At 45.3% G+C, this 26,468-nt stretch overlaps 1 protein-coding gene across 1 annotated transcript in view; it reads left to right on the top strand.

The window, feature by feature from the left end:
* Positions 1 to 2,185: 2,185 nt before the first annotated feature.
* Positions 2,186 to 26,468, top strand: part of LOC123950698 (sterol 26-hydroxylase, mitochondrial) — a 32,260-nt gene continuing 7,977 nt past the window's right edge. The window contains exon 1 of the mRNA XM_046018959.1: positions 2,186 to 2,626. Within this exon, the coding sequence (XP_045874915.1) occupies positions 2,363 to 2,626 (264 nt within the window). The 5' untranslated portion in view covers positions 2,186 to 2,362. The remainder of the gene's footprint in view (positions 2,627 to 26,468) is intronic.

Consider the following 26,468-nt stretch of genomic DNA (forward strand, 5'->3'; position numbering starts at 1 on the left):
GCAGGGAGCCTGATGCAGGGGCTCAATTCCAGGACCCCGAGACCATGACCTGAGCTGAAGGCAGAGGCTTTAACCCACTGAGCCACCTAGGTGCCCCTAGACTTGCTTTCTAAAGGATTGCAGCTTGACTTCAAAGACTCCCACTCCGGAAATTAAATTAGGCTGATCCTAGGTTGCTTGTGCCTTCAGGCAACTATCAGAAACAAAAGTAAATCTTGCCTGAGGAAAATGAAATCATCCTACACCTTAAATGAGCTCCAGCAGAAACTTAAAGAATGAGTTTTTCTGGCACACAATCAAAAGAAACCAGTCCCAGGAAAAAAAGCCAGCAACACAGCCAAAACCCACTAGAAATAATAGACAATAGAAATCATTTCATGTAGAACCCAGATATTGGAGTTATTAGCTGTAATTCTTAAAACAACTGTTTACAAAATGTAAGGGGATAATTAAAGATGAAACTAAGAATTCTGACATAAAATAAATATAAAAAAGGACATAGATCTGAAAAGAAAACTAATCAAAATTAAAAACTGAAAAATACAATTGCTAAAATTAAGAATTCAGTGGACAGATTTTAACAGAGCTAGACACAACTGAATAGAGAATTAATGAGCTAGAAAAGACAAGAGGATTTTTTAAAATGCAGAAGAGAGGGTAACAGACAGGAAGGATCTCTCGGAAGGTCTAACACATGTATAATCTGAAGTCTTAGAAGGGAGGTGGAGAAAGAAGAAGGTATAGAAGAAATGTTTGAACAGGTAATGTCTGAAGAACTCCCAAACTGATGAAAGATTTCCAGTCACAGATTTAAGAATCCCCACAGCCCCAAATGGGATAAATAAAAACATAAATGCACACCTAGCCTCGTTAACTGACCCTCTCATTGTTGCCCCTTTGAACCCAATATCCTGTGTCTCCCTCTGGCTCCTTATAATTAACCAATTCTTCCAATGTTCTTAGAACAACTTCACCATCTGTTGTGCCCGAGTTTTCGCATCCCAGAGACCACCAAAGAGGCAACACCGGTGCAATCACACGAGGGTTTATTCCACAAGCTTAAGCTTGGGCCCAACTATACCGGACGCGATGGAGTAGGGACTTGGACCCCGAGCTTAGTTAAGGCAGGGGTATTTATGGGTTTCTGTTACTAAAGCAGGGTGGGGGTTTCTGGAACCAAAGCAGGGTGGGGGTCTCTGGAACTAAAGTAGGGTGGGGCTTCCTGAAACTAAAGTGAAGTAGGGGAAAGTTCATTCAGCCCTTGGGTACAGGGGTCTGAGATGGCTGAACTTCTGCTAAGGCTAAACCTGAGGTGGAATGGCCTTAATTTTGCTCGGCCTCCACACCATCCTGCTTTTAGCTTTCTGAAATAGAAATAACATTTCAATATACTTTGAATATATAGGAGACAAAGGATTCATGAAACGCTACTCTTTCTTCTTGGCAGTATTTTCTGGACCATTTTACTCTTTTCCATCTTATTAAAAAATAATTCTGGTCACAGTCCCTAAATCCGGGCTCAACCTACAGCTGGAAAAACCCTGCCTTAGCTGATTTAGGAATGTGGATGGAACAGAATTGCATTAACAGACACCTAATATTTAAATTTGTTCGCTTGTCTTTCCACAGCCAGGAATCAGATGACCTTGGACAAGGGGCTGGTTTTTCTTTGCTGTGCTCTTTGTTTCCTTTTTTTTTTTCTTTTTCTTTTCTTTCCTTGCTGGGAGCTCAGACTCCTGGATCAACTCCGGGGGCTTGGAGCGGGGTTGGGGGCGGGGGTGCGCATAGGAAAAGCCAGCGGCCAGTTAAATCTCAGCAGCGGGTTCCTGCTCTCTGGGAAGAGAGGAGCAACGGGGAGAGGGCGCTGTGCGGTGGCGAACCTGTAGGTCAGGCGAGGGCCGGGCTCGCTGGCTGGGGCTTCCTGGCCCTGGAAGCGCCCCGGGCTCCCAGAACTTTGCTGGACTGCGAATCAAAGTACAGACCAAAGAACTTCACTTTCTCGCTGCGAGTCCGCGGAAGTGCAAGGTGGGGAGTCGCGGCAGCCGCGGGCGCCGTCGGCGCTCTGGGGCGGGGGTGGGGGGGGGGTCTCGGTTAATCCCGGGGCGCATCCTCTGCAGTGGCGTTGGCCGGCGCCTCCCCCGGGCCGCAGGCCTACGGCTGGAGGAGGTGGCGTCTGTGTGTTCGGTAGGTCCTGTTGGAGAGACCGACGACCGCAAGGGAAAGTGAGCGGTAAGGGGCCTGACCGGCTTTCGCCCGGCCCACTCCCAGCCTCCGGCGCCCTTGAACCCACCCCTCTGGGTAGATCTCTGAGCGGGCTCCAGGCGCTCTTCACTCGCGGTCCAAAGGCGCGGCGGCGCGGGCAATGGATCGCGTGGCTGCGCTGCGGAGCGCGAGACTGCGGTGGGCGCTGCTGGGGCCGCGGGTGGCCCTCCCGGGTCTCTGCCCACACGGGGCCAGAGCCAAGGCCGCCATCCCCGCCGCGGTCCCGGTTACCGCCGAGACTCCTGGAAACGGGCCTGGCGACCAGAGGCTGCGGACCCTGGAGGAGCTTCCTGGGCCCCGACCGCTGCGCTTCCTCTTCCAGCTGTTAGTGCAAGGCTACGTTCTGCGGTTACACAAGCTCCAGGTAACCGAGTCGGCCTCGCCCCCGGGGAAGGGGGGAGTGGGGTGAGTGAGCACCAGGACGGAGGAGCAGGAGATGGAGAGATGTTGGACAAAAAACTGAAGGACACGAAAATTTAGCTCAGGACCGACTGGAGCTATGGTCCTAGGCTGGACATTGGTAGGGATCACGTGTAAAGGGTAGACAGAACTCTTTGAACTGAAATGAATAGGTCTAGAGTGGTAAGCACCAGGAGGGCACCAGGGAGGAGGTGACTTGGGAAGCCAAGTTCAAAATGCACAGAGGTTGAGAGAGGAGGGAACTGTCTTGGTAACAGAATGGCAGGTCCCAGTGTCTACCCTGTCAGATGTGGTAGAACCACTATTTAATTCTGGGGTGGTGTTGGCTACCACAGACTTCTTCCAAAGGAAATGGTTTTGGGGAGGATTATGGCATCTAGCAATTTGCAAGATAGGTTTTTCCATAGGGAGAGTCACTTCTGGGGATTGAAAGCAAAATCATAGATGTTCAGGAAAAGGTGCATTTTGTTGCTGTTGTTATTATTAAGGAATCAATGTCCAGTAAGGAGAGGTTATTCAGGGGAATGCTGAGGCAGGGATGGATGGATATCCCACTGCGAATGGACAGAGACTGGAAAACCCAATGTGGGTTAAGGTGGAGAGGTTTTAGGAAATGAACTGAAGAGATTCAGCTGGGATCTGTCTTCCCAATGACTATTACAAAGTACAAACGCACCGACTCTGCCCCAGGCATTTTTTCCAAGGGCTGGGACTCACTGGGAGGCAGCCAATGTCCTCATGGTTTATATGCCCCCTTGCGGGAAGAAGGAGAACAAGGGTCTGAACAAGTCAATAAACTGCTAATTTCAGAAAGGGAACTTGAGTGCAGTAGGATGGACTAGATGGGAGAGGTAGAGAGGGCCTCAGGGGACGAAGGCTGGGGAGTGGCCTGTCTGAGCCGCCCTCCAGACAAAGCTGGACCAGGACTGAGGATGAAGGCAAAAATGACTCTGGGGTGTTGAAGCACTAACCGGACTCCCACTGCCATTCAGAGCCCCTGCTCCCACCAGGCTGCTGTCCTCTCCTGGGGCCTTCCCCGTTAGCTCCTGTTTCTGAAACTGGGTGGCCAGCTCCAAGGCACTCAGAGATGGTTAAAAAAGCATTCCTTCCAGGCTCAGCATCAAGAAACCAAGTAAGCCAAGAACCCAGAATCCTGTAAACTTTTCCTATGTGATTTAACCTCCGGAAATATGAGAGGCCCAGTGAATGCCCTGGGGGTGGGGACTAAGGATTTTCATCACTTCTTAGGGAGAGTTTACTGCAAGGTTTTGCTTAGGATTTTCTCTGGAGCAGTAACTACCAAAGAAATTCTAGACCATCATCCTAGGAGGTGTAGGAGGAAGCAGGAGAAAGCCGGGAATGCATAACCTTTTATTTTATTTTATTTTACTTTATTTAAAATTTATTGATTTATTTGAGAGAGAGAGAGAGAGTGCATGAGCCAAAAGAGAGGCAGAGGGAGAGGGAGAGAGAGAATCTCAAGCAGACTCCACTCCGAGCGTGGAGCCCTGAGATCATGACGTCAACTGAAATCAAGAGTCGTCTGCTTAACCCACTGTGCCACCCAAGAGCCCCAGGCATGTGTAACCTTTTAAAGGAGTGGCCAGGGCTAGGATCCAGGAGAGCCCCCTGGCCTCCAGCCCCTAGATCCCAGAGATCTGGAGTCACATGAACCTTCCCAGGGCATCGACGGAAAAATACATTAGCCCTTCTCACGACCTGCGGCTGGTGTGAATTCATAGAGTGGAGGGCTGCACATCTATGAAACCCAGTCAGTACCTGTACTGAGAAGGAGGATACATTTCAGGGACCCACACTGTATCAGTTCAAATTTATTTGGTTGCCACTCCCACTGGCTTCAAGTAGGCTTGTTGGCTCCTATAACCAAAAAGTGTAATAGTTGGGTCCCCTTAGCTATGTAGTTTGCTCTGGACATTCATGAGATGATCAAAGCTATAGTTTTTGCTTTTTGGCATGTGCCTTGGCTCCGCTGTCTTGCAGAAGTTAGATGACTGACCTGGGCTAACTACCCGTCTCTGAACCCATCACAGTGGCCAGAGACATACTCTAATTAGCTTAGACACGTGCAGGCTCACCCCTAAAGCTGGGATTGAGGTCTCTCCTACCTAAACCAGGTGAGTACTGCACAAGGCATACGAGTGGAGTTGCTCTAAGGGCAGCTGGCCATAATATCACCTGTACCCTCAGTTTCAAAAACCGTGTATCACATGCAAAAATCATAAAATCAGCTCAGGGAAGCATTGTAGGACTCAAGGGATAGAGTGGGGATCAGAACATGTGAAAATCGTGCTAGTCCATAAATGCAGTCCCCTTCTCTAGCTTAACTAAATACCAAATGCTGGAAAAATGAAATGTGAACGTATGTTAAATTTATTTGTAGATTTAAATTAATTTCTTTCGAAGATGTCAGCCGAGAGAATGATGAGACCGGTTACATATTCCATTGCGCTAATTGGGGACTGTGTCGGCTGGGGACCCCTCGTGTGCTCCACAGTGTCCTGTGCACATAATTGTCATTTCATATGCATGTTTCTCTCTCTCTCTCTTTTTTAACAGTTAAACATTTTTTTTTCTTATGGTGCGAACTCTAAGATCTACTCTCTTAGAAACGTTCAAATGTGTCATAAGTGTTAATAATTATAGTCACCAGGCTGAGCATTACATCCCCGGGATGTTACTTATTTTATATTTATTTTGTATCTGGAAATTTGTATCTTTTGACCCCCTTCACCCATTCCCCCCACTTCCACCTGTGGCTTCTGGCAGCCTCCAGTCTGTTCTGTGTATCTATGAATTCGGTTTTGTTTGCTTTGTTTTTAGATCCAGCATGGAAGAGAGATCAGTCAATATTTGTCTTTCTCTGACTTATTTCACTTAGCATGATGCCCTCAAAGTCCATCCATTTGTCATAAATGTCGAGATGATCTTCTCTTGTGTGGCCGAATAATATTTCATTGTATATATACCGTAACTTCTCTACCAATTCATCCCTTAGCGGACACTTAGATTGCTTCCAGGTCTTGACTCTTGTAAATGATGCAGCCATGAGCACGGGGTGCCTAGATCTTTTTGGTTAGTAGTTTTGTTTTCTTTAGATAAATACCCAGAGTGGAATTGCTGGATTACAGGGTAGTTCTATTTTTGATTTTTTAAAGAACCTCCCTAGGGACTGTACCAGTTTGCATCCCCACTGAGAGGACGCCAGGGTTCTCTTTTCTCCATGTCCTCACCAACACTTACAATCTTTCATCCTTTGGAGGTTCATGCTTCCTTTTTTTTTTTTTTTTAATTTAAAAAACATTTTATTTATCTATTTAAGAGAGAGTGAGTGAGAGCTTGAGCAGGGGTGGAGGGAGGAATTTGCAGAGGGAGAGGGAGAAGCAAACTCCCCACTGAGCAGGGAGCCCAACGTGGGGCTCGATCCCAGGCCCCTGGGATCATGATCGGAGCTGAAGACAGATGCTTAACCAACTGACTCCTCCAAGCGCCCCTTTTGAGGTTCATTTTAACAGGTGTGAGATGCTATCTCACTGTGGTTTTGCTTTGCATTTCCCTGATGGTGAGTGATGTGGAGCATCTTTTCCTGTCCCTGATGGCCATCTGTATGTCTTCTTGGGAAAAATGTTTACTTGGATCTTCTGCTCATTTGTGGGGCTGATTGTTTTCACTGATATTTTCTATTCTTTTTAGTCTCTATTTTATTTCATTTCATCCTGATCTTTGTTGTTTTCTTCCATAAACTAACTTTGAGATTAGTTGTTGTTCTTTTTCTAGTTCTTCAAAGTGTAAAGTTAGGTTGTTTATTCGAGATCTTTCTTTTCTTTTTTTTAAAGATTTTATTTATTTGAGAATGAGAGAGAGAGCATGAAAGGGGGAAGGTCGGAGGGGGAAGCAGACTCCCCGCTGAGCAGGGAGCCCCATGTGGGATTCGATCCCAGGACTCCAGGATTGGGACCTGAGCTGAAGGCAGTCGCTCAACTAACTGAGCCACCCAGATGCCCATGAGATCATTCTTGTTTCTTGATGTGGCATCTATCACCGTGAACTTCTCTCTTAGGATTGCTTTTGCATCCTTTCTGGCTTTCACCACTCTTTGCATCCTTTCCTTAAGCCTGCATTCCCATTCTCCACTGGACACGAGCATCAAAGGCCAGATGACCCAGGAGCTTCTGAACCTAACAGGCTTCATTCTGCCCAATGCAGAGGGTGACATGTCCCGCTCCGGCAGCCCCAGTGCCAGGTCAGCCTCCTTGCTTGGCCGGCAGCAGCAGCAACCTCCTGGGGACTGTGGGAAGGAATGGGCCCTGGGCGCCCCCTCCTGCTCTCTCCTGTGCTGCGCACTCTGCCCCTGTAATTTACGTAAGCATCACGCTGTGTCCGTGTCCCTAAAAGCATATTTGATTCCCCCACTCAGGAATCTCCACAGGGCCTGGGGAATCAGCTTTTAACTCTCCACAGGGACATTTGAGGCCCCGGCCTCCTTTTCCCAGGCACCCCCTTCCTCTTTTAAGGTTTAGGATGCTGTATTTCCATTTTCATTTGTCTTTAGGTGTTTTTTGATTTTTCTCTTTTGGTTTCTTCTTGGTTATTCAGTAGTCTGTTGTTTAATTTCCACATTTTTTATGAAATTTCCAGGGTTTTTTTTTGTATCAATTTCTAGTTTCATACCCTTGTGGGGACAAAAGATGCTTGATAAGATTTTAATCTTCTTAAATTTGTTAAGACTTGTGTCATGTGGTCTCTCCTGGAGAATGTTCCATGTGTGCTTGGAGAAGAATATGTCTTCTGTCGTGTTTGGATGGAATGTTCTGGAATGTTCAGTGTGAGTCTGCTAAGTCCCTCTGGTCTTCTGTGTCATTTGAGGTCAGTGTTTCCTTATTGATATTCTGTCTCAATGATCTGTCCAGGGGGATATCAAATTCCCCTACTATTATTGTATCGCTGCTATTTCTCCCTGTAAGTCTATTAGTATTTGTTTTACATACTCAGGTGCCCATGTTTTATACATCGCCTGTTTATCGCTTAGAGGCTGATAAGTTCTGAGGGCTTGGCCTATGTCCTTCCCACCTCTGTATCCCCCAGTGCCAGACACAGTCCCAGGTAGAGGGAAGGTTCTCAGTAATGTTTTATAAAAAACAGATTTCAGGGGCGCCCGGGTGGCTCAGTCAGTTAAGTGTCCAGTTCTCAACTCGGCTGAGGTCATGAGCACAGGGTGGTGAGATGGAGTCCCACGTTGGGCTCTGTGCTGAGCGTGGAGCCTGCTTGAGATTCTTTCTCTCCCTCTGCCCCTTCCTGCTCTCTCTAAAAAGAGAAAAAAGGGGCGCCTGGGTGGCTCAGTGGGTTAAGCCTCTGTCTTCAGCTCAGGTCATGGTCTCAGGGTCCTGGGATCGAGCCCCATATCAGGCTCTCTGCTTGGCAGAGAGCCTGCTTCCCCTCTCTCTCTCTGCCTGTCTCTCTGCCTACTTGTGATCTCTGTCTGTCAAATAAATAAATAAAAACCTTAAAAAAAATAAAAAGAGAAAAAATATTAAAAAAATATAAAAACCAATAAATTTCATATAGCAGCCAAAGGAGTGTGACGGATACTGAGCAGTGGCTCCCTCTGGTGGCAAACTTTGTGAGACTCTTGTCAGCTCTGTGGTCTGGCTTGTGTGACATTAGCTGGAGTGAAGAAGAGACAGCACGGGCAGACTATTAGGGACTGACCAACGTTGGCCAAACCCACAGAAACAAATTGTGGATCGGAGTGGCCGTGTATTTATTTACTAAGGACGCTGGTCCTCTGGGGGATCCTAATACTGAATCACATAGAAACCCTGTATCCCAGTTATCTATTGCTGTGTAACAACATAATGGCTTAAACCAACGTTTTGTTACATTCCTGATTCTGTGGGTCAGGAATTTGAGCAGCGTAAGTCAGAACTGACTTGCCTCAGCTTCACAGTGTAGTGGGGCTTCCGTTTGAATGGCTGGCCATGGCTGGGATGGCTCAAGCGGGGCCGTATTTCTGGGCCCTGTGCCTGGCTTTTGGCTGGCTTCCTCAGTTTTTTCCCATGTCATGACTCCTGGGCCTGGAATTTCCAAGATGGTTTCTTCAGTTGCATGTTCAGTGCCTGGGCTAGTTTGGCCACATCAGCTGAGTATCTCTCTCTCTCTCTCTCTTTCCGTATGGTCAGCCTAGGCTTCCGCCCATCATTGTGGTCTCTGGATAGTCAGAGTTCTTGCAAGGTACTGGCTTCCCCCAAAGTGAGTTTCCAAGAGCTGGAAGGTGGACGTGACCAGTTTCTTAAGCCCTGGGCCTGCAAACCAGCACAGTGTCATTTCGACTGTATTCTACCCATCAAAGCAGTTACGGAGCCCCCCAGATTCCAGAGAAGAAGACGTAGACCTCATCTCTCAATGGGAACGGTGTCAATAAACCCATGGCCATCTTTAATCCACCACATCCTCTTCTAGGATCCAAGTACCCAGGGAGAGAAAATAGTCATTACGTGAGTGGTGCTTGGTGTCCAGAGGCCCCAGAATGAAAGGACAGAACTGCATGGAAGGAAATTTCATCTGGGCTTTGGAGAAACCTGGTTGAATGGGCCTCTCTGGTGCCTGTCTGTTAGATTAAGTACCTCTCTCTTGAGAGATGAATGCTGCCAAATTCTTGCTGCTTGGCTCCCCACTTCTGGGTTCTGTAATGGCCATTCTCATTCTGTTAACACATTCTTTCTTCGGTTTGGCTAATACCATTGATTAGATGGATTTTCTGCTCCAGGACTCCTGTTACCATCCAGCCTTTCAGAGATTATCCTCTAGTTACCTTTAGTTGGCTCTCAGACGCATCTGGCAGACACGAGACGTTGTCCTTGAGCCTATGGCCAAACTGGGTGGATGGCTTTTAAGCCACAGGGATGGGAAATTTGAAACCAGGTATTAAGGTCAAAGGTATGAATCATACCAACTTAGCAATGGCTGTTAGAATTTTTATCTTACAGATAAAGTTCTGTGGTCAAAAGAATACCACCGAGTAGTCAAGGTAGCAATATTTCCAATTGGGAGAGCGTAGAATGACGTACGTGTCCTGGTAAGGGACTAATTAATTATAGTATCTTCATATGATGGAATTTTATGCAACCATTAAAACAGACTGCAGCTCTGTATATTAATATGAATTGCCTGCTAAGAGATGGGAAAAAAGTAAGGCACAAAACTAAATATATGCATGTATATGTTTAGTAGGTGCATAAAATCTCTCCAGGAGGACGCGCAAGAACTTGGTAATGAATGGTTGCCTCTGTGTGGGGGTCTTGGCATTGGAGAGGGGAGTTAGGAGGAAGTCTTATCTTTTATTGCGGAACTGCTCTGGACCTCCACCAGGTTTTCTCTGTTGACAAGGAGAGGACCTATTACCATGAAAACAACAACAGCCTAAGAACAGAAAGCCGGAGATAAATGCATGGCTGACTGCGTGCTTCCTGGTGTAACATAGTATTTTGAGGTCCTCTGACATCCCTTCCCCTCGCACTCTTGTTTGGCTCTGGGTCCTTTCGATTTCCACCTCCGTGCTACACCCTCTTTCCACTTCTATGTCCACTGCTGATGGCACATTCCTTGTTCTTGGGGTACTCTCACACTTCCACCCAAGACCAGCTCTGCGTGTAGGCAAAGTGCGCTCAGCTCTGCACACCGTGGGTTTGCTTCGGGGTGGGTGAAGGCTGCAGGTGTAGGGGGGGGTTTTGAGCGGTGCTTCTGTCTCCACCCCACAGCCCCTCTGAGGGCGCCCCAGGTGCGTTGTCTTGAATCACCCACTCCCCTCAGCCCGTTGTTTATCTAGAGTGCTAAGTCCCAGGGAAATTCTTTTTTTTTTTTTTTAATGTATGTTTTTTCTTTTTTTTTTTTAACATCTTAATTTTATTTTTTCAGTGTTCCAAGATTCATTGTTTATGCACCATACCCAGTGCTCCATGCAATACATGCCCTCCTTAATACCCACCACCAGACTCACCCAACCCCCCATCCCCCTCCCATCCAAAATCCTCAGTGTCTCAGAGTCCACAGTCTCTCATGGTTCATCTCCCTCTCCGATTTCCCCCAACTGATCATCACTAGCCATCAGGGAAATTCAAATCAAAACCACATTGAGATACCACCTTACACCAGTTAGAACAGCCAAAATTAACAGGACAGTCCCAGGGAAATTCTTACTGGCCTACAGTGCATGTCTTTGTAACTTACAACACTTTTGTCTTCTTGCGTAAAAACAGACATTTTTATGATTATTGAAGTAATGGCTGCACACGTGCACCACATTTTTTTCTTTGCAAACTTGTTTGTAAAATAAAAAAAATCAGAACCATGTTAAATGCCCATGAGCAGGATAAAGAAATTGTGATATAGTCCTACAATGGAACAGTATAGGACAGTCATAACAAATGCACAAGCTTTTAATGTACTCATATATAACTCAAAACAAGGTTGACTGTAGAATGATAGGTACAATAGAATACTATTTCTGTAAATTAAAAACTGCACAAAAGTACCATAGGCTGTCGCTGGACACATATATATGTAGTAAAATTATTTAAACATTGACGGAAAGAATACATTTCAAATTCAGAATAGTAGTTGTTCTGGGAAGGGAGGGCAAAGGGAAGGATAAGAAGGAGACTTGGAAATGTTTTCTTTTCTTTTTTTTTTTAATGTTTTCATTTTTTAAAAAGATTTGAGGGGGTGCCTGGGTGGCTCAGTGGGTTAAGCCTCTGCCTTCAGCTCAGGTCATGATCTCAGGGTCCTGGGATCGAGCCCCACATCGGGCTCTCTGCACAGCGGGGAGCCTGCTTCCCCCTCTCTCTCTGCCTGCCTCTCTGCCTACTTGTGATCTCTGATTGTCAAATAAATAAATAAAATCTTAAAGAAAAAGAAAAAAGATTTGAAACAAATATGACACATAGTAACGGTGGGTGCGTGTGTATTTATAATGTTATTTTCTTTAACTATCCAGTAAAATATCCAGTAAATATCCATAATAAAAAATACAAGCAGTCCTGCTCATCCTAAGTCCACATGGAGCCACTGGCTTGGTCTGATCTCGGAGACCATTCAAGGCCAGGTTGAGAGCGAGGAGGACCGGGGAATGCTGTTAATTATTTAGCACCTTCTGTCTCTTGGAAATGTGAATTCCACTTGTGGGAGGGGGTTGGGGCTAAATTCCTGACGACACTTTGACAGTCCTGAGACAGGACTATCCCAGTGGGGCTCCTCTTCACCTCTGACCCTGAGTGGGCCTTCTTTCGGCCACACCTGTCAGTGGAAGCAGAGTGGCCCGTGCTGACCGTTGCCTCTCTCCTTCTGTCTATCCAACTGATGGCTGCCAACTTTTAGGGGCAAGCTTGTTGCTACCGGCAAAATAGTACATGGAGTTTGTGAGTTTACTTTCGTTAAGTAAAAGCGATTTACTTGCTGTTTTCATGGGTTTTGTTTTGTTTTGGTTTGGTTTTTTGCTGTACCGAGAGCCTCCCTGAGGAGTCCACTAGTCAGTACACGGAACAGGCCCTTAAGTAGGAAAACAGAACATTGCCATGTGGTATCAATTTTTCCTCGTGGAGATTTTAGATGATTTTAATGTTATTTTTTTTTCTTCTGGTGACAGCTTTATGGAGGTAGAATCACGTGCCCTATCATCTATCCCACTGAACAATTACAAGGCTTTTCGGAGATTCCCAGACTTGGGCGATCATCACCACATTAATTTTAGAATATTTTCATTGCCCTGGAAAGAAACCTGGGGCTTTCTAGCATCATCCGGGCTCCGTTCCCTCATCAGTCCCTGGCAACCACTAGTCCATTTTCCCTCTCTGTGGATTTGCCTATTCTGGGTATTTCGTATAAACGGGCTCACTGGCTATGTGGTCGATTGTGAAAGGCATCTTTCACTTAGTGAGCTGTTTTCCAGGTTCATCCTCGCTGGGGCCTCTATTAGTCCTTTGTTCCTTTTTACAGCTGAGTAATATTCCCTCATGGGCTATGCCCCAATAGGTTCTTTGACCGTCTGTTGATGGAGGTTCATGGGGTTTCCACTTTGGGGTTTGGTATTATTTTTTGAGTTTTCAAGGTACATATAACTGTCAAAGAGAAGCGCAGGAGACATTCGTGAAAGTGGTGAAAACAGATTTTCCTCAGTAATGAGTGACAGGAGGGGAAAGAGATAAATTCCCTCTGCTTTGTGAGACTGTGGGGAGGTATGACTGGGCGTTTTAAGGAGAGTGAGGGAGGAGGGAGTGGGACGGTGGGGGCCTGAGCAGAGTCAGGGAAATGAAAAATCACAAAAAGCAGGAAACGGGGTGTTTGGTCCATGTGAGGCTCATCTGGTTTGTTAGCCGGGGCTTATCAGAGTTAGACTTCTACATTTCCTCAGGGACTGGACACAGGGGCCTTATTTTTAGGTGTCGGCTGGAACAAACAGGAAATTCTTTTGGCAGCCTTGGGTTTTCTTAGGCAGGCCTTTCTCCGAGGGATGAAGGTCATCCTAGGGATGCTACTCTGAGCTGTTAGAAAGTATGTTGGTGTGCTCGAGTCTTTCTCCACAGCGAGGCCTAGCTGAGAAGAGGGCTGGGGAGAGCCTGACCAGAATCCGGTTAAGGAGCAAATCTCTATCACAACCCAAAGCTGAGTTTCCTAACTCTGTTTGGGTCCCCGACCTAACAAGATTAAAAATCTGAAAGCTATGGCCCTTTACAACAGCAAAAAATGAGTCCGTATACAGCATATTACATAGAATTTCAGCTTTCCCTCCTCACCCCAAGCCTGTTTACACACCCTAGGTAACCATCCCCTGCCTAGAGAGAGATTAGCACGTTCTAGGCACCATGCCTAAAATGTGTGCAATGGCCATTATGACCTGCCTTGAGTTGTTGACCTTAACATATGGCTAGCCACAGTGTACCTTGGGGATCAACTAACAGTATAGTTCTCTTACTTATTTAACTAACAAAATTTCAAGAAGAAAATGCAAAGCTAAGGCCCAACTGATTGAATCAATAAAGATACAACAAGCCACTTTCAGGTTTAGACGTTTGACGGCTTACATAGTGAAAGGAAAAAGAGGCAAAGGTCCCAGCTCCCGGTGAACCCTGTCCCACACATTCAAAAGGGCGACACTGAAACTTTGCCCACCAATGTGAGTTACAGGGTGCCCTGTTGCCGACGCGTTCCTTCTAGACGGCAGCCAGGGGCATTTCTACTCTGTGGCTCTTGTCGGGGTGGGGGTGGGCCGAAAGGCAGCACTTCGTCAGAACCTGGGAGGTGAAGAGAAACTGTTTCATGACAACCTCCCAAGGGAGATTAGGTGAGACTAGTCTAGGTATTTCCATGAAGATATTTTATAGGTGTGATTACCGTTTAAATCAGTACCCATTGAGTAGAGCAGTTACCCTCTGTAATGTGGGTTGGTGGGCCTCGTCAAATCAGTGGATGGCCTTAAGTGAAAAGACTTAATGTCCCTAGAAGAAGGAAATCTGCCTCCAGGCTGCCTTCAGACTCAAGACTACAACATCAACTCCTGCTGGAATTTCCAGCCTTCTGGCCTGCCCTATAAATTTGAGACTTGCTATCCCCCACAACTGCATGAGCCAATTCCTTAAAATAAATCTCCCTCTAGATATACATATACCCCTGTGGTTTTGTTTCTCTAAAAAGGTCTGATTAACATACCCACAAAATTACATCAGTCTGTTGTCCCATCTGAGAGTCACACATCCAAATCCAGCTGAAGTCATTTTTCAGCCATGACCCTGGGTATTTCTCAGCATCCTAATGACTTGTGCCCAGAGGCCAAAAACACTGAAAAATTCTGACAACCTTGGTTGTATTCAAGTCCCAAACACATTTTAGCCAATGAGTGCATAAGGACTGTGGTCTTCCTCAGGGAAGGAGGGACTTGGGCCTCTGCCCTAGTTGTGTTTGTTTTTGAAGGGGCTAAGGTCTGGGGAGAGGGGCAGAGTGGAGGCCCCAGTCTGCAGCGCTCCAGACCACACAGACCTCAGCAAAGGTGCCTTGGTCCCCTTGGCCCTCCTTCTGTTGGTGCACAGTCAGTGCTGATGGTGACTGGCGATTCTCCCCTCCTACAGCCTAGGTCTTTCAGTTCTGGTAGCGAGAGAGAATTTCCTTCCTGGGCAAACTGTCAGTCTCCAGTTTGGCGACATAGTGAACCAGGTCCAGATGGTCCTACATCCTGGATGCCTGTATTCCTATGTTGTCTGGATGTGTTCATTGTGCGAGGGTTGCCGTAACAAAGGACAACAAGCCGAGCAGCTTAACCAACAGAGATGTACTGTCTCATGGTTTCTGGAGGCCAGAAGCCCCAAACCAAGGTTTTGGCATGTTAGGCTCCTTCTGAGGACTGTGCAGGGAGGATCTTTTCCAGATCTTCTTTCTTGCCTGGTAGAATGCCTGTCTTGGTGTTCGCTTGCCGGTCTCCCTGTATGCACGTGCGTCTGCGTCCAAATATCCTTTTCTTAGGACATCACTCATACTCGATTTGGGCCCACCCTACTGTTCGCTGGATTACTTCTTTATTCTATTTTAAAATAAGGTCACATTCTGCGGCACTGGGTGTTGGACTTCAGCATATGAATTTGCAGGGAGGGCACATTTCAATTCATAACATGCCCCTCTCTCTGCTTAGCCTGAGGGGCATTGACCTTACTCTCTATCTAGGCTTCCATTCTGGGAAGTTCGTTGCTCAGAGATGAATAGTTTTCCAGCATCTGTCTTTGGGGTGCAGGAGCAGATTTAACTGTCCCCTAAAGCCGATGGTTCCCATTGAACAAACAGTTCGATCTCAGCATAAGTGATTAGCTCTGATCATCTGGGCATTCATGTTTTCCACTATAAATCCTGCTGTGGTTACAACGTCCCTATGGGAAATTATGGCTTCCTCCCTTGTCATCCCTGGGTGCTTATTGGATGATGGTTTCATCATGGATGGAAGGACCCTGTGCAACAAGCTGTGATCTGTCTTCGTCTGTCTTTCCTTCAACAGCTGAGGCGTTCGTGCTCGTGGCTGGAGTGTCTAAGGAGCATGGGGTCCGTCATTAAGTGACATGTTGATTTCCATTCCTTCTCATCTGGTGGAACTGGTGTGGTTTTCTTTCTTTTTTTTTTTTTTTTTTAAGATTTTATTTATTTGTCAGAGAGAGAGAGAGAGCACAAGCAGCAGGAGCAGCAGGCAGAGGGAGAAGCAGGTTCCCTGCTGAGCAAGGAGCCTGATGTGGGACTCTATCCCAGGACACTGGGGTCATGATTATAACCTGAGCCATAGGCAAATGCTTAACTGACTGAGCCACCCAGGTGTCCCCATCTGCTGCCTGGAGTGACCAAACTTCCAGAGTCTCATTAGGCTTTTGCCCAAATCTTTCCAGAATTTTCCTTTCCTGCTCATTGAAGAGGGGACTTCAGTGTATCTCTGAGCAACTGAGTGCCCTTGATAACAAGGCATATTTTACCTGTAGCCACAGCCAGCTGTCCGATAGAAACAGAGTTGCTTTTCTTGGTGATCCAGAAGAGTAAGGAACAACCGTGGAGTGCTTTTTAACCATTTTTTGAGGCCCTCTCCCCTTTTGCTCTAAAAACCAACACAACTCACCAGGGCTTTCAGGGACCATGGTCAAAGACCCTTGTCACCTTGTCACTAAACAAGTCCACCGGGTCTGTGACTGTCTACCAGGATCCTGTTACAGACTGGCCTGTGGGGTCTCACTGTCTTTCTCCTAAAAGGATGCTGTGATCTCATCAGCTTTGACGAGGAGGGTTTAAAAACCCCATGTAAGTCAACCTGTCAGGAACAATGGGCTGACAACCCCCCCGCCCTCGGTGCTGTGTGGTTCTTTTTTACAGGGGCAACTTTTTTTTTTTTTTTAAGATTTTTATTTATTTTTTTGACACACAGAGAGAGAGAGAAAGCACAAGCAGGGGGAGCGGCAGGCGGAGGGAGAGAGAGAAGCAGGCTCCCTGCTGAGCAAGGATTCCCAGGTTCATGGCCTGAGCCTAAGGCAGATGCTTAACCAACTGAGCCGCCTAGGCGTCGTGCAGGTGCAACTTTTCTATCAGGAATATACTGCTTTTTAGTTGGCAAAAGATGGCCATTTTTCTCTGGCTGCCAGAGGGATTCCATGCTGTTACCCTACCAACATTGTTTCCAAAAGTACTTGGCAAATGGACTCTGAATCTTACTGGTCATTCCTTCTGAGACCTTCAGCTTGCCAACCAACAAGATGTCATTATACAATGAAAAGTTGAGACATCAGAGGAATGTTCCTGACACTTTAGGAACACTGTCAGGGAGGGGTCTCAATACCCGCTGCTCAGCCGCTCATTTTGCAACAGTTTATAGGAGTCGACTCATGGGCCTCTCCCAGAATCACTTTCCCTTTTGTTCTTGCTTGGCCGCCATTCGTGTTCCAAACCATCAGTCGCTTTGTTTTTGTTTTTGTTTTTGAAGATTATTTATTTATTTATTTGACAGACAGAGATCACAAGTAGGCAGAGAGGCAGGCAGGGGTGGGGGGTGGGGGGAGCAGGCTCCCTGCTGAGCAGAGAGCCCAACTCGGGGCTCAATCCCAGGACTCTGGGATCATGACCTGAGCCCAAGGCAGAAGCTAACCCACTGAGCCACCCAGGCCCCCCATCAGTCACTTTTTACAGAGACTCAGACCAAAGGGTTTAACTCAGGTGCTTCAGGAAGTGGGCAGTGGCTGGAAGGTCGGGGGGGAAAAGGAGCAGTGCAAGGGGACAGCTCCAACAGAAGGACAGCTTTGCAGTTAATTTCAATTTTCAGTGGCCTTTTTATTTATTTATTTATTTATTTATTTATTTATTTATTTGAGAGAGTGCGAGAATGAGCGGGAGGGGTGTGCGAAGGGAGACAGAGGAAGAGAACTCAAGCAGACTCCCTGTTGAGCCCGGACCCCACCCTGGGGCTCCATCTCATGACCCGTGAGATCATGACCTGAGCCGCAGGGTCAGCTGACTGAGCCACCACAGCACCTTTTCAGTGGCCTTTTATTAACAGGATGGAGAGGATGTTGGGAAGACCCATGCTCCCCTGCCTTCTCTCTCCTGTTCTGTCCCATGCCATCCGCTGGTGGGAGGACACTTCCCCGCCCGCCCCCCAAATGCACTTATGTTCGGAGATCTTGGGTTCTGCTTTATCTCCAAACCTGACCACGTGGTCCCCATTCTCTAAAAGGGTATTGTAACTTTACCAGCCCTATGCTGGGCACCAGCTGTGTCCAGTTCACATATTAGACTAGGCAATGTCAAGACATAACCAATTTTTCCGGTAAAGATTTCGACAGTTCATTACTTACAGTGGGAGTGAAAAGAATAAGCCAAAGGTGGCAGCTCCCCCAACGTCGTTGTCCCATGCGCGCAAAAGGACGGCCCAGAAACAAAAGGGTTGGATGACGGAGTGTGAATTGCAGCATACCCCATGGTGGGGGGGCCCCTTCTCCATTGCAGCTTGCAGGGTTTATACTCTGTGGCTCTTTCCTGAGGGGGGCGGGGCAGAAGGCACACAGCTCAGCAGAGCCCAGAGGAGAAGCTGTCAGTCTCCTGACAGCCTTCCAGGGGACATGAGGGGGCAAGTGCTGGGTGGCCTCGTGGTGGCTCCTGGTTGGCCTCCTGTCCTCCGGTGTCCTGGGAGGGTCACAGCTTGTTCAGCCCCGAAGACCCAGAGAAGGCTGATTTCCAGCCTTTGTGTGTATGGGTACACGCAAGGTCAGGAGGGTGCCACAGTGAAGCTGTCATCCAACAAAGTGATAAAGCCTATTAGTGTTGGGGCTGGAACTGGAACAAAGTCTCCCGCCAGGCTGTCCCTGATCCCGGCACTGATCTTGCCAGCTGTGGATGAGGGAAAAACACATGACAACAACAGGCAGTTTTTTGCTGTAAAAATTACTCTTGTTTTTTTGGGGAAAAAATCACATGAATGTGAGTTGTGTGCTAATTATTTATGAGTGCATACCACCTGTAGGAGAAAATGTCATTTCGATGTGGCTGGTGTAATTTGCAGGCTATTCAACAATATTCTGCACACAAACATATGTGTTTATTGTAGAAAAATCAGAAGATATAAAGGCACAGAAAGAAGAAAATCCAAAGCAACCATGATCCCCAAACCCTGCAAAGGTGAAAGTGCCTTGTACACGTAGGTGCTGGATAAACATTTGTGAAGTGAACACATAAATACACACCTGATCTTAGTGATAAGTAAGCATTATCCCCGTTTGCTTATCTTTGGTGAATAGATTTCCACACCTTTCCCGATGTCTCATCAAATATATATACATATGTGTATATATATATATATATTTTAAGATTTTATTAATTTATTTGACAGAGAGAGATCACAAGTAGACAGAGAGGCAGGCAGAGAGAGAAGGGGGAAGCAGGCTTCTTGCTGAGCAGAGAGCCCGATGTGGGGCTGAATCCCAGGACCCTGAGACCATGACCTGAGCCAAAGGCAAAGGCTTAACCTACTGAGCCACCCAGGCGCCCCTATATATATATATATATTTTTTTTTTTTTAATGAAAGCATACCATATATTGTCTTTTGCAACCTGCCCTTTATTAAAAATAAATATGGGGGCTCCTGGGTGGCTCAGTTGGTTAAGCGACTGCCTTCGGCTCAGGTCATGATCTCAGGGTCTTGGGATTGAGCCCCGTGTGGTCGGGCTTCCGGCTCAGTGAGGGGTCTGCTTCTCTCTCTCCCTCTGCTTCTCCTCCATGCTCATGCTGTCTCTCTCTCTCAAATAAGTTTTTTTTTTGAATCTAAAAATAAATAAATATGCATACCTTCCTATATCAACAAACACTTCTACAACAATTTTTAATGGCTGAATAGTGTTCTGTTGTATGGCTTCACCAGAATCTGCCGAACCGTTATATATTTAGATTTCTTTTTTTTTATGTGTAAAGCTTTCACAAATACATCTATCACTAAATATCATGCCTGTCCCCATTTCACAGAATAAAGCCCTAAAATGGAATTGTTGTGCAAAAGATTTTGTTCGGAGGTTTGATATGTATGGCCTGCCAAATTATCACTTAGGAAAGTTGCAAACACAGGATTTTTGCACAACAGAGGGCCCTCTCAGAGACTCTGCGGCTGTGTTCTTTCTGGAACAAACCAACGAAAAAATACCCGTCAAAGCTTAATCCTTTGTCCTGGGTTAGGAGCTGACAGCAGAAAGGAAAGGTTGGTCTGGTTCTCTTTCCTCCTTGATCTACAAGAGAGAAAACCTTGGACCCAAAGAAGAACCAACTCAAGCGAACATTCCTTAGCCTCTTTCTGTTCTCTCTTTTCTGAGGGGCTACTCTTTTTAAAAGTTTTTTTTTTTTAATTTATTTGACAGACAGACAGCGAGAGAGGGAACACAAGCAGGGGGAGTGGGAGAGAGAGAAGCAGGCTCTGCACCAAGTAGAGAGCCCGATGTGGGGCTTGATCCCAGGACCCTGGGATCATGACCCAAGCCAAAGGCAGACATTTAACAACTGAGCCACCCAGGCGCCCCGTCAGGGTCTGTTTTTTGTTCAAAACAAGTTCTTGCTGAGGCTCTGGAAGCTTTGGGCAACCTGGGGCCTGAATTCATGACCCTGAGCTCGAAATCCAAGCTGAAATCAAGGCAGTCACTTCACCCGCTGAGCCACCCAGGTGCCCTTGGAGGTTTTAAATACCACCAACTTCTAGGCTGCTTGTTTTGTTTTGTTTTAGGGGACATTCACAAAATACAATTAATCATCTGAGAGTGTCTATTAAGTGGCATTTAGTGTATTCTCAATGTTATGAAACCACTACCTTGCCCTAATGTCAAAACTTTTTCAGTTCCCCCAAAAAACTCGCTGTCCCCAGTCGATCTTGCCTCATTCCTCTCTCCTACTACCCCCTTGATAATCATTAATCTGCTTTCTGTCTCTATGGATTTGCTTATCCAGATAAGTCATATAAAAAGGATCATACAGGGGTGACTGTGTGGCCCCTTGGTTAAGTGTCTGACTCTTGATCTCAGCTGAGGTCTTGGTTGATCACAGGGTCATGAGTTCAAGCCCTGCACTGGGCTCCATGCTGGTGTGGCACTTACTTGAAAAAAAAAAAAAAAGGATCATACAGTAAATGGTCAGTTGTGTCTGACTTCTATTTAACACGTTTTTAAGATTCACCCAAGTTGTGGCATCTATCCTACTTTATTCTTTTTTATGCGACATAATATTCCATTGTATGCATGGACCACAGTTTGCTTATCCACTCACCAACTGATGATGTTCGAGTTGTTTCCACCTTCCAACTATTACAAATAATGCCGCTCTAAACATTCATGTGCAAGTCTTTGTGTAGCATATGTTTTCATCTCTCTTGGGCATATACGGAACAATGGAATTGCTGGATCATATGGTAATTCAATGTTTAACTTTTTGGAGACCTGCCAAATGGTTTTCCATAGCATCTGCATCATTTTTACAATTCCAGTGTACAGGGGTTTCACTTGCTCCACATCCTCACCAAAAACTCATTATTTTCTGGTTTTTTTTTTTGGATTAAGGCCATCCTAGTGAGTGTGAAATGGTATCTTATTGTGGCATTGATTGGTATTTCCTTAATGACCAATGGTGCTGAATGTCTTTTCATGTGCTTTTTGGCCCTTTGTATGTCTTCTTTGGAGAAATGTCAAGTCTTTTGATCATTTTAAAATCGCTGTTGAGTTTTTTAAGACTTCTTTGTATCTTCTGGATATCAAACGCTCATCATATGATCTGCAAATATTTTCTCCCATTCTGTTTATTGTCTTTTCACATTCTTGATAATATCTGTCGATGTGCAAATATTTTAAATTTTTATGAAGTCCTATTCATCTTTTTTTTTCTTTTATTGCTCATGTTTTTAGTGTCAAATTAAATAATCCGTTGCCAAATCCAAGGTCATGAAGATTTGCCTCTATGTTTTGTTCTAAGACTTTTATAATTTAGCTCTTATATTTAGGTTGTTGACCCATTTTAAGTTAATTTCTGTATAGGAAGTGAAGTAGGAGTCCCACTTCATTTTTTAGGACTTGGTTTTCTAGTTGTTCCAGCATCATTTGTTGAGGAAATTGTTTTTCTTTCTCTACTGAATGGTCTTGGCACACTTTACAAAAATCCATTCACCATAGATGTGGACTGTCAGTTCTTGTCCATTGGTGTATATGTGTATTCTTGTGCTACTACCACACTGTTTTGATTATTGTAGCTTTGCAGTAAGTCTTAAAATTAGGAAGTGTAAATCTTCCAACTTTGTTTTTCTTTTTCAATGTTTTTATTTTTCAATGTTTTATTGGCTAGTCAGGGCCTTTTGCAGTTCCATGTGAATTTTAGGATTGATTTTTTTTTTTGAAGATTTTATTTATTTGTCAGAGAGAGAGAGAGAGAGAGCACAACTGGGGGGGGTGGAGCAACAGGCAGAGGGAGAGGCAAGCAGAGGGAGAATCAGGCTCCCTGCTGAGCAAGATGTGGGACTGGATCCCAGGATCCTGGGATCATGATCTGAGCCAAAGGCAGATGCTTAACCGACTGAGCCACTCAGGTGACCCAGGATTGATTTTTCCATTTCTACAGAAAGGGCCATTGGCATTTTGGTGAAGATTGAATTGCATCTGTAGACTTGGGGAGTACGCCATCTTAACAATATTAAGTCTCCCTATCCATGAACATGGGCTATCTTTCCATTTTATTTAGTTCTTTAATTTCTTCCAGCAATGTTTTGTAGTTTTCAGTGTACAAGTGTTTCATCTCCTTGGCTAAATTTATTCCTACATATTTTATTCTTTTGGATGCTCTGTATTAGTCTTCTCTGGCTGCTATAACAAAATATGACAGATAATAATAAGACACCATAACATGAGTGTCTTAAACAATATAAATTTATTTTCTCACAGTTATGGAGGCTGGAATCTGAGATCAGGGTGCCAGCATGGTTGGTTTCTGGTGACAGCTCTCTTTTTGGCTTGTAGACAGCCACCTATTCCCTGTGTCCTCACATGACCTTTCTTGGTGTCTGCATGCAGAGAGAGGGAGAGAATGCTCTCTGATGTCTCTTCTTATGAGGTCACTAATCCTATTGGATCAGGGACTCACTCTTATTTAATCTTAATTACTTGTTTAATCTTACTTCCTTAGAGGCCCCATCTCTAAATTCAGCCACACTGTGGGGTGGGAGCTAGGTCTTCATCATATAAACTCCCCCAAACATAAACGTTCAGTCCAGAACAGACCAAATTCTAAAGGGAATTATTTTCTTAATTTCCTTTTCAGATTACTCTTCCAGGCTTTTACAGCTAGTGACCACTCCTTTGGAGCCACTGTTATCAATTTCTTGTGAATCTCCTTCCCCACCTCCTTTCTGTCTGTCATTGTTTCTGTCTGCAACCTGTGTTGTCTGCAACTTTTTTTCCCCACCTGATTCACTGACAACTACTAAATATTAAGTGTCTAAAATGGGTCTAGTGATGTGTCAGCCAGTACGGGAAGCAGTAACAAAGTATGACATGGTTCCTACCCTTGAAGATTTTCAGTCTAGTTGAGGAGACAAGACATAACTAGGGAGAAATTTATAAGCAAATCCAGTGTGTGGCTCATGCACTAAGATGTAAACTCTCTAAGGGGAGATGGCCTGCTGTGCTCACAGTTGTATCCTCAGCCCCGAGATCAGTATAGGAGGAACAGGATATGAGCTCAATAAATGAATGTTGAGTGAATTCATCCCTCTCCCCCTTCAGAATCTCACTTGGTGGAAGCTACCCCTCCCATTCATCCTGGAAGATGATCCCTAGGGGACTGTGTTCTGCAAAGTGGCACTTGGACAGGATCTATCTGAGAACCTTGGGGCTTTCTAACTGGCTCAGGTTACAGCCTAATGGGAGGTTCACAGATACCGCACACTCTTTCAGCAAGTATTCTGGTGTCTTTCTAAAATAAGTTCTTACAGAAATAGATCCTAGTTAAGTTCCACTGAGTAAACTGAGAAGAGGAATACGGTGGAAGAGGGAAGAAAGCATAGCCTATTCAAAGGGGAGATGTCTCAGAAATCTGCAAACTCAAAGCCAGGAAGAGGTGCTGGAGGTTTTGGATTCCAGAGAAGAAGCCGGTCCCCAAGTAAATGGTTATAGCTCTAATCTTTTAAAACATGACTCCCCCTGGGCGCCTGGGTGGCTCAGTGGTTTAAGCCGCTGCCTTCGGCTCAGGTCATGATCTCAGGGTCCTGGGATCGAGTCCCGCATCGGGCTCTCTGCTCGGCAGGGAGCCTGCTTCCCTCTCACTCTCTCTGCCTGCCTCTCTGCCTACTTGTATCTCTCTCTGTCAAATAAGTAAATAAAATCTTTAAAAAAAAACAAAAACAACAACAACAAAAAAAACATGACTCCCCCAACCCCATTCCAAGATCATGGTAGAAAATCTGAAAAACAAATTACAGTATAAAGAAGGAAGTAACCTATCTATAAACCATGACTCAGAGATAACCACTATTTGCATTTTTATACAACTGTTGCATGTGATTGAATTTGAACTTATCACAAGGAAAAGAAACGGAACTCCAGATAAGTATTTTTTTTTCAAAATGAGGTTTTGTTTCTTAAAAAGAGTCCTCTAAGATTAAAGAATTAGAAATTTAAAAAAATTTTTTAAAGATTTTATTTATTTATTTGACAGAGACCACAAGCAGGCAGAGAGGCAGGCAGAGAGAGGAAGGGAAGCAGGCTCCCTGCTGAGCAGAGAGCCTGATGTGGGGCTCGATCCCAGGACCCTGGGATCACGACCCGAGCCGAAGGCAGAGGCTTTAACCCACTGAGCCACCCAGGCGCCCCCAAAATTTTAAAAATTTTAAAAGTTGGGGTTACAAAACAACAACAAATAAACAAACCAAGAGCAACAATGATAAAAAGTTGGGGGTTATTGTGGAGGTTCTCGACCTGCATGATTTCGCCCCTCTGGGGACATTTTGGCCATGTCTGGAAATGTTTTTGATTGTCACAACTTGGAGGGCAGAGAGATGCTCATGGGTAACGGCCAAGGATACTGCTAAACATCGTAACATACACAGGGCAATCCTAACTCAACCAAGAATCATCCAGCCCCAAATGTCAGTAGTTCAGTGAGGACCCCTGATTTATTGCATAGTTATGTTGGTTTTGAATAGTACCTATTTTTAAAGGCTCTAAGTTTGTTTCTGGTTAGCAAGTCACAGTCACTTTTCTCAGGGGTCAGTTTCCTCAGGTGGTGGAGAGCATGACCTCCATCTAGGTGGTCTGAGTTTGAATTCTGACTCTTCTGCTTCCCAGTAATGTGACCTTGGGCAACCTCCTTGGGCCTAAGTTCCCTCATCTACAAAACTGTGGTAATGTTACACCCCTCTCCTACAGCTGTAGTGAAGACGGAATTTTTTTTTTTAAGATTTTATTTATTTATTTGAAGAGAGAGACACAGAGACAGAGGGAAGACAAGCAGGGGAAGGGGGAGAGGAAGAGGCAGGCTTCCCTCTGGGCAGGGAGCCAGATGCAGGGCTCGATCCTAGGATCATTACCTGAGTCTAAGGCAGACGCTTAACGACTGAGCCACCCAGGCACCCAGAACTGAATTTCCAAAATAAGTCAAGTGCTTGGAACAGTGTCTGGTTTATGCTAAGCTCCATGGAAATATTTATTATGATTATCATTATTATTAAGTCATTAGTATCTTAAATAAACCAACTGGAAAGGAATTAAACTTTACATTTAGGATAATTCTCCTAAGGAATTCAGTACAGAACAACAGACATATAACCACTTACAACTTTTCTTTTAATTTTTAGAGACAGAGAGAGAGGGGGGTGAGTGTGCAGAGAGAGAAAAGAGAAAGAATCCCAAGCAGGATCCACGCCCATTGCAGATCCCACAACCTCGATCCCACAACCCTGAGATTATGACCTGAGCCGAAATCAAGAGTTGGGACTTAACCAACTGGGCCACCCAGGTGCCCCCATAAAAGTACCACTTAAAAAAATGGAACCCTTATGAGAAATAAACCAAGTGAACAAAGCTAGGGCCCACTTATAAATCTAAGGAGTATATACATGAATCGAGAGGTTTAGCAAGCCTTTCCTGCTTTCTGGAATTACCTGATGAACAGCAGGTGACTCATTATTTCACAAAACACTTTCTTTTTTCCCCTTTAGATTAAAAAAATTTGAATTCATTCTCATAGTTCAAAACCCAAAACAATATGACAGATATACTTCATACAGTCTTGCCTCCCACTGCCGTCCCCTCCACCAGCCCATAGCTAATCGCTTGCGTTAGTTTCTTTATGAAAGCGAATGTAAATGCTGTGTATTCTTATTTGGCCCGCCTTTCTTAGAAGATAGCACACTTTTCCATTTAACAGCCTGCCTTGGTTATCTATCAGTCTTCCCACATTATAGTCCATCTTTCCATATTACTGCATAAGGAGCTGCTTATCCTCTTTTAAGGTGACATAGTATTCCATTATGTAGACATCCCATACTTTGTTTATAAATGTATTTGTAATTTTTATAAATATTAGCATATTGTCCTCAATGTAGGTTTGTGTCATTTAGACTGCCACCAGCAATGTATGGATATGCCTGTTTTTCTCCAAGAATCACTGTAGTTTCCAGAGAGTCATCTGTTCCAAACCAGACCAGCAGGCATTATTGGGACATAGAAGTGGGAAACAAAACTAAAAAGGTGTTGGG

This window comes from Meles meles, chromosome 9, assembly GCF_922984935.1.
Source record: "Meles meles chromosome 9, mMelMel3.1 paternal haplotype, whole genome shotgun sequence".
In the NCBI taxonomy this organism is placed as follows: domain Eukaryota; kingdom Metazoa; phylum Chordata; class Mammalia; order Carnivora; family Mustelidae; genus Meles; species Meles meles.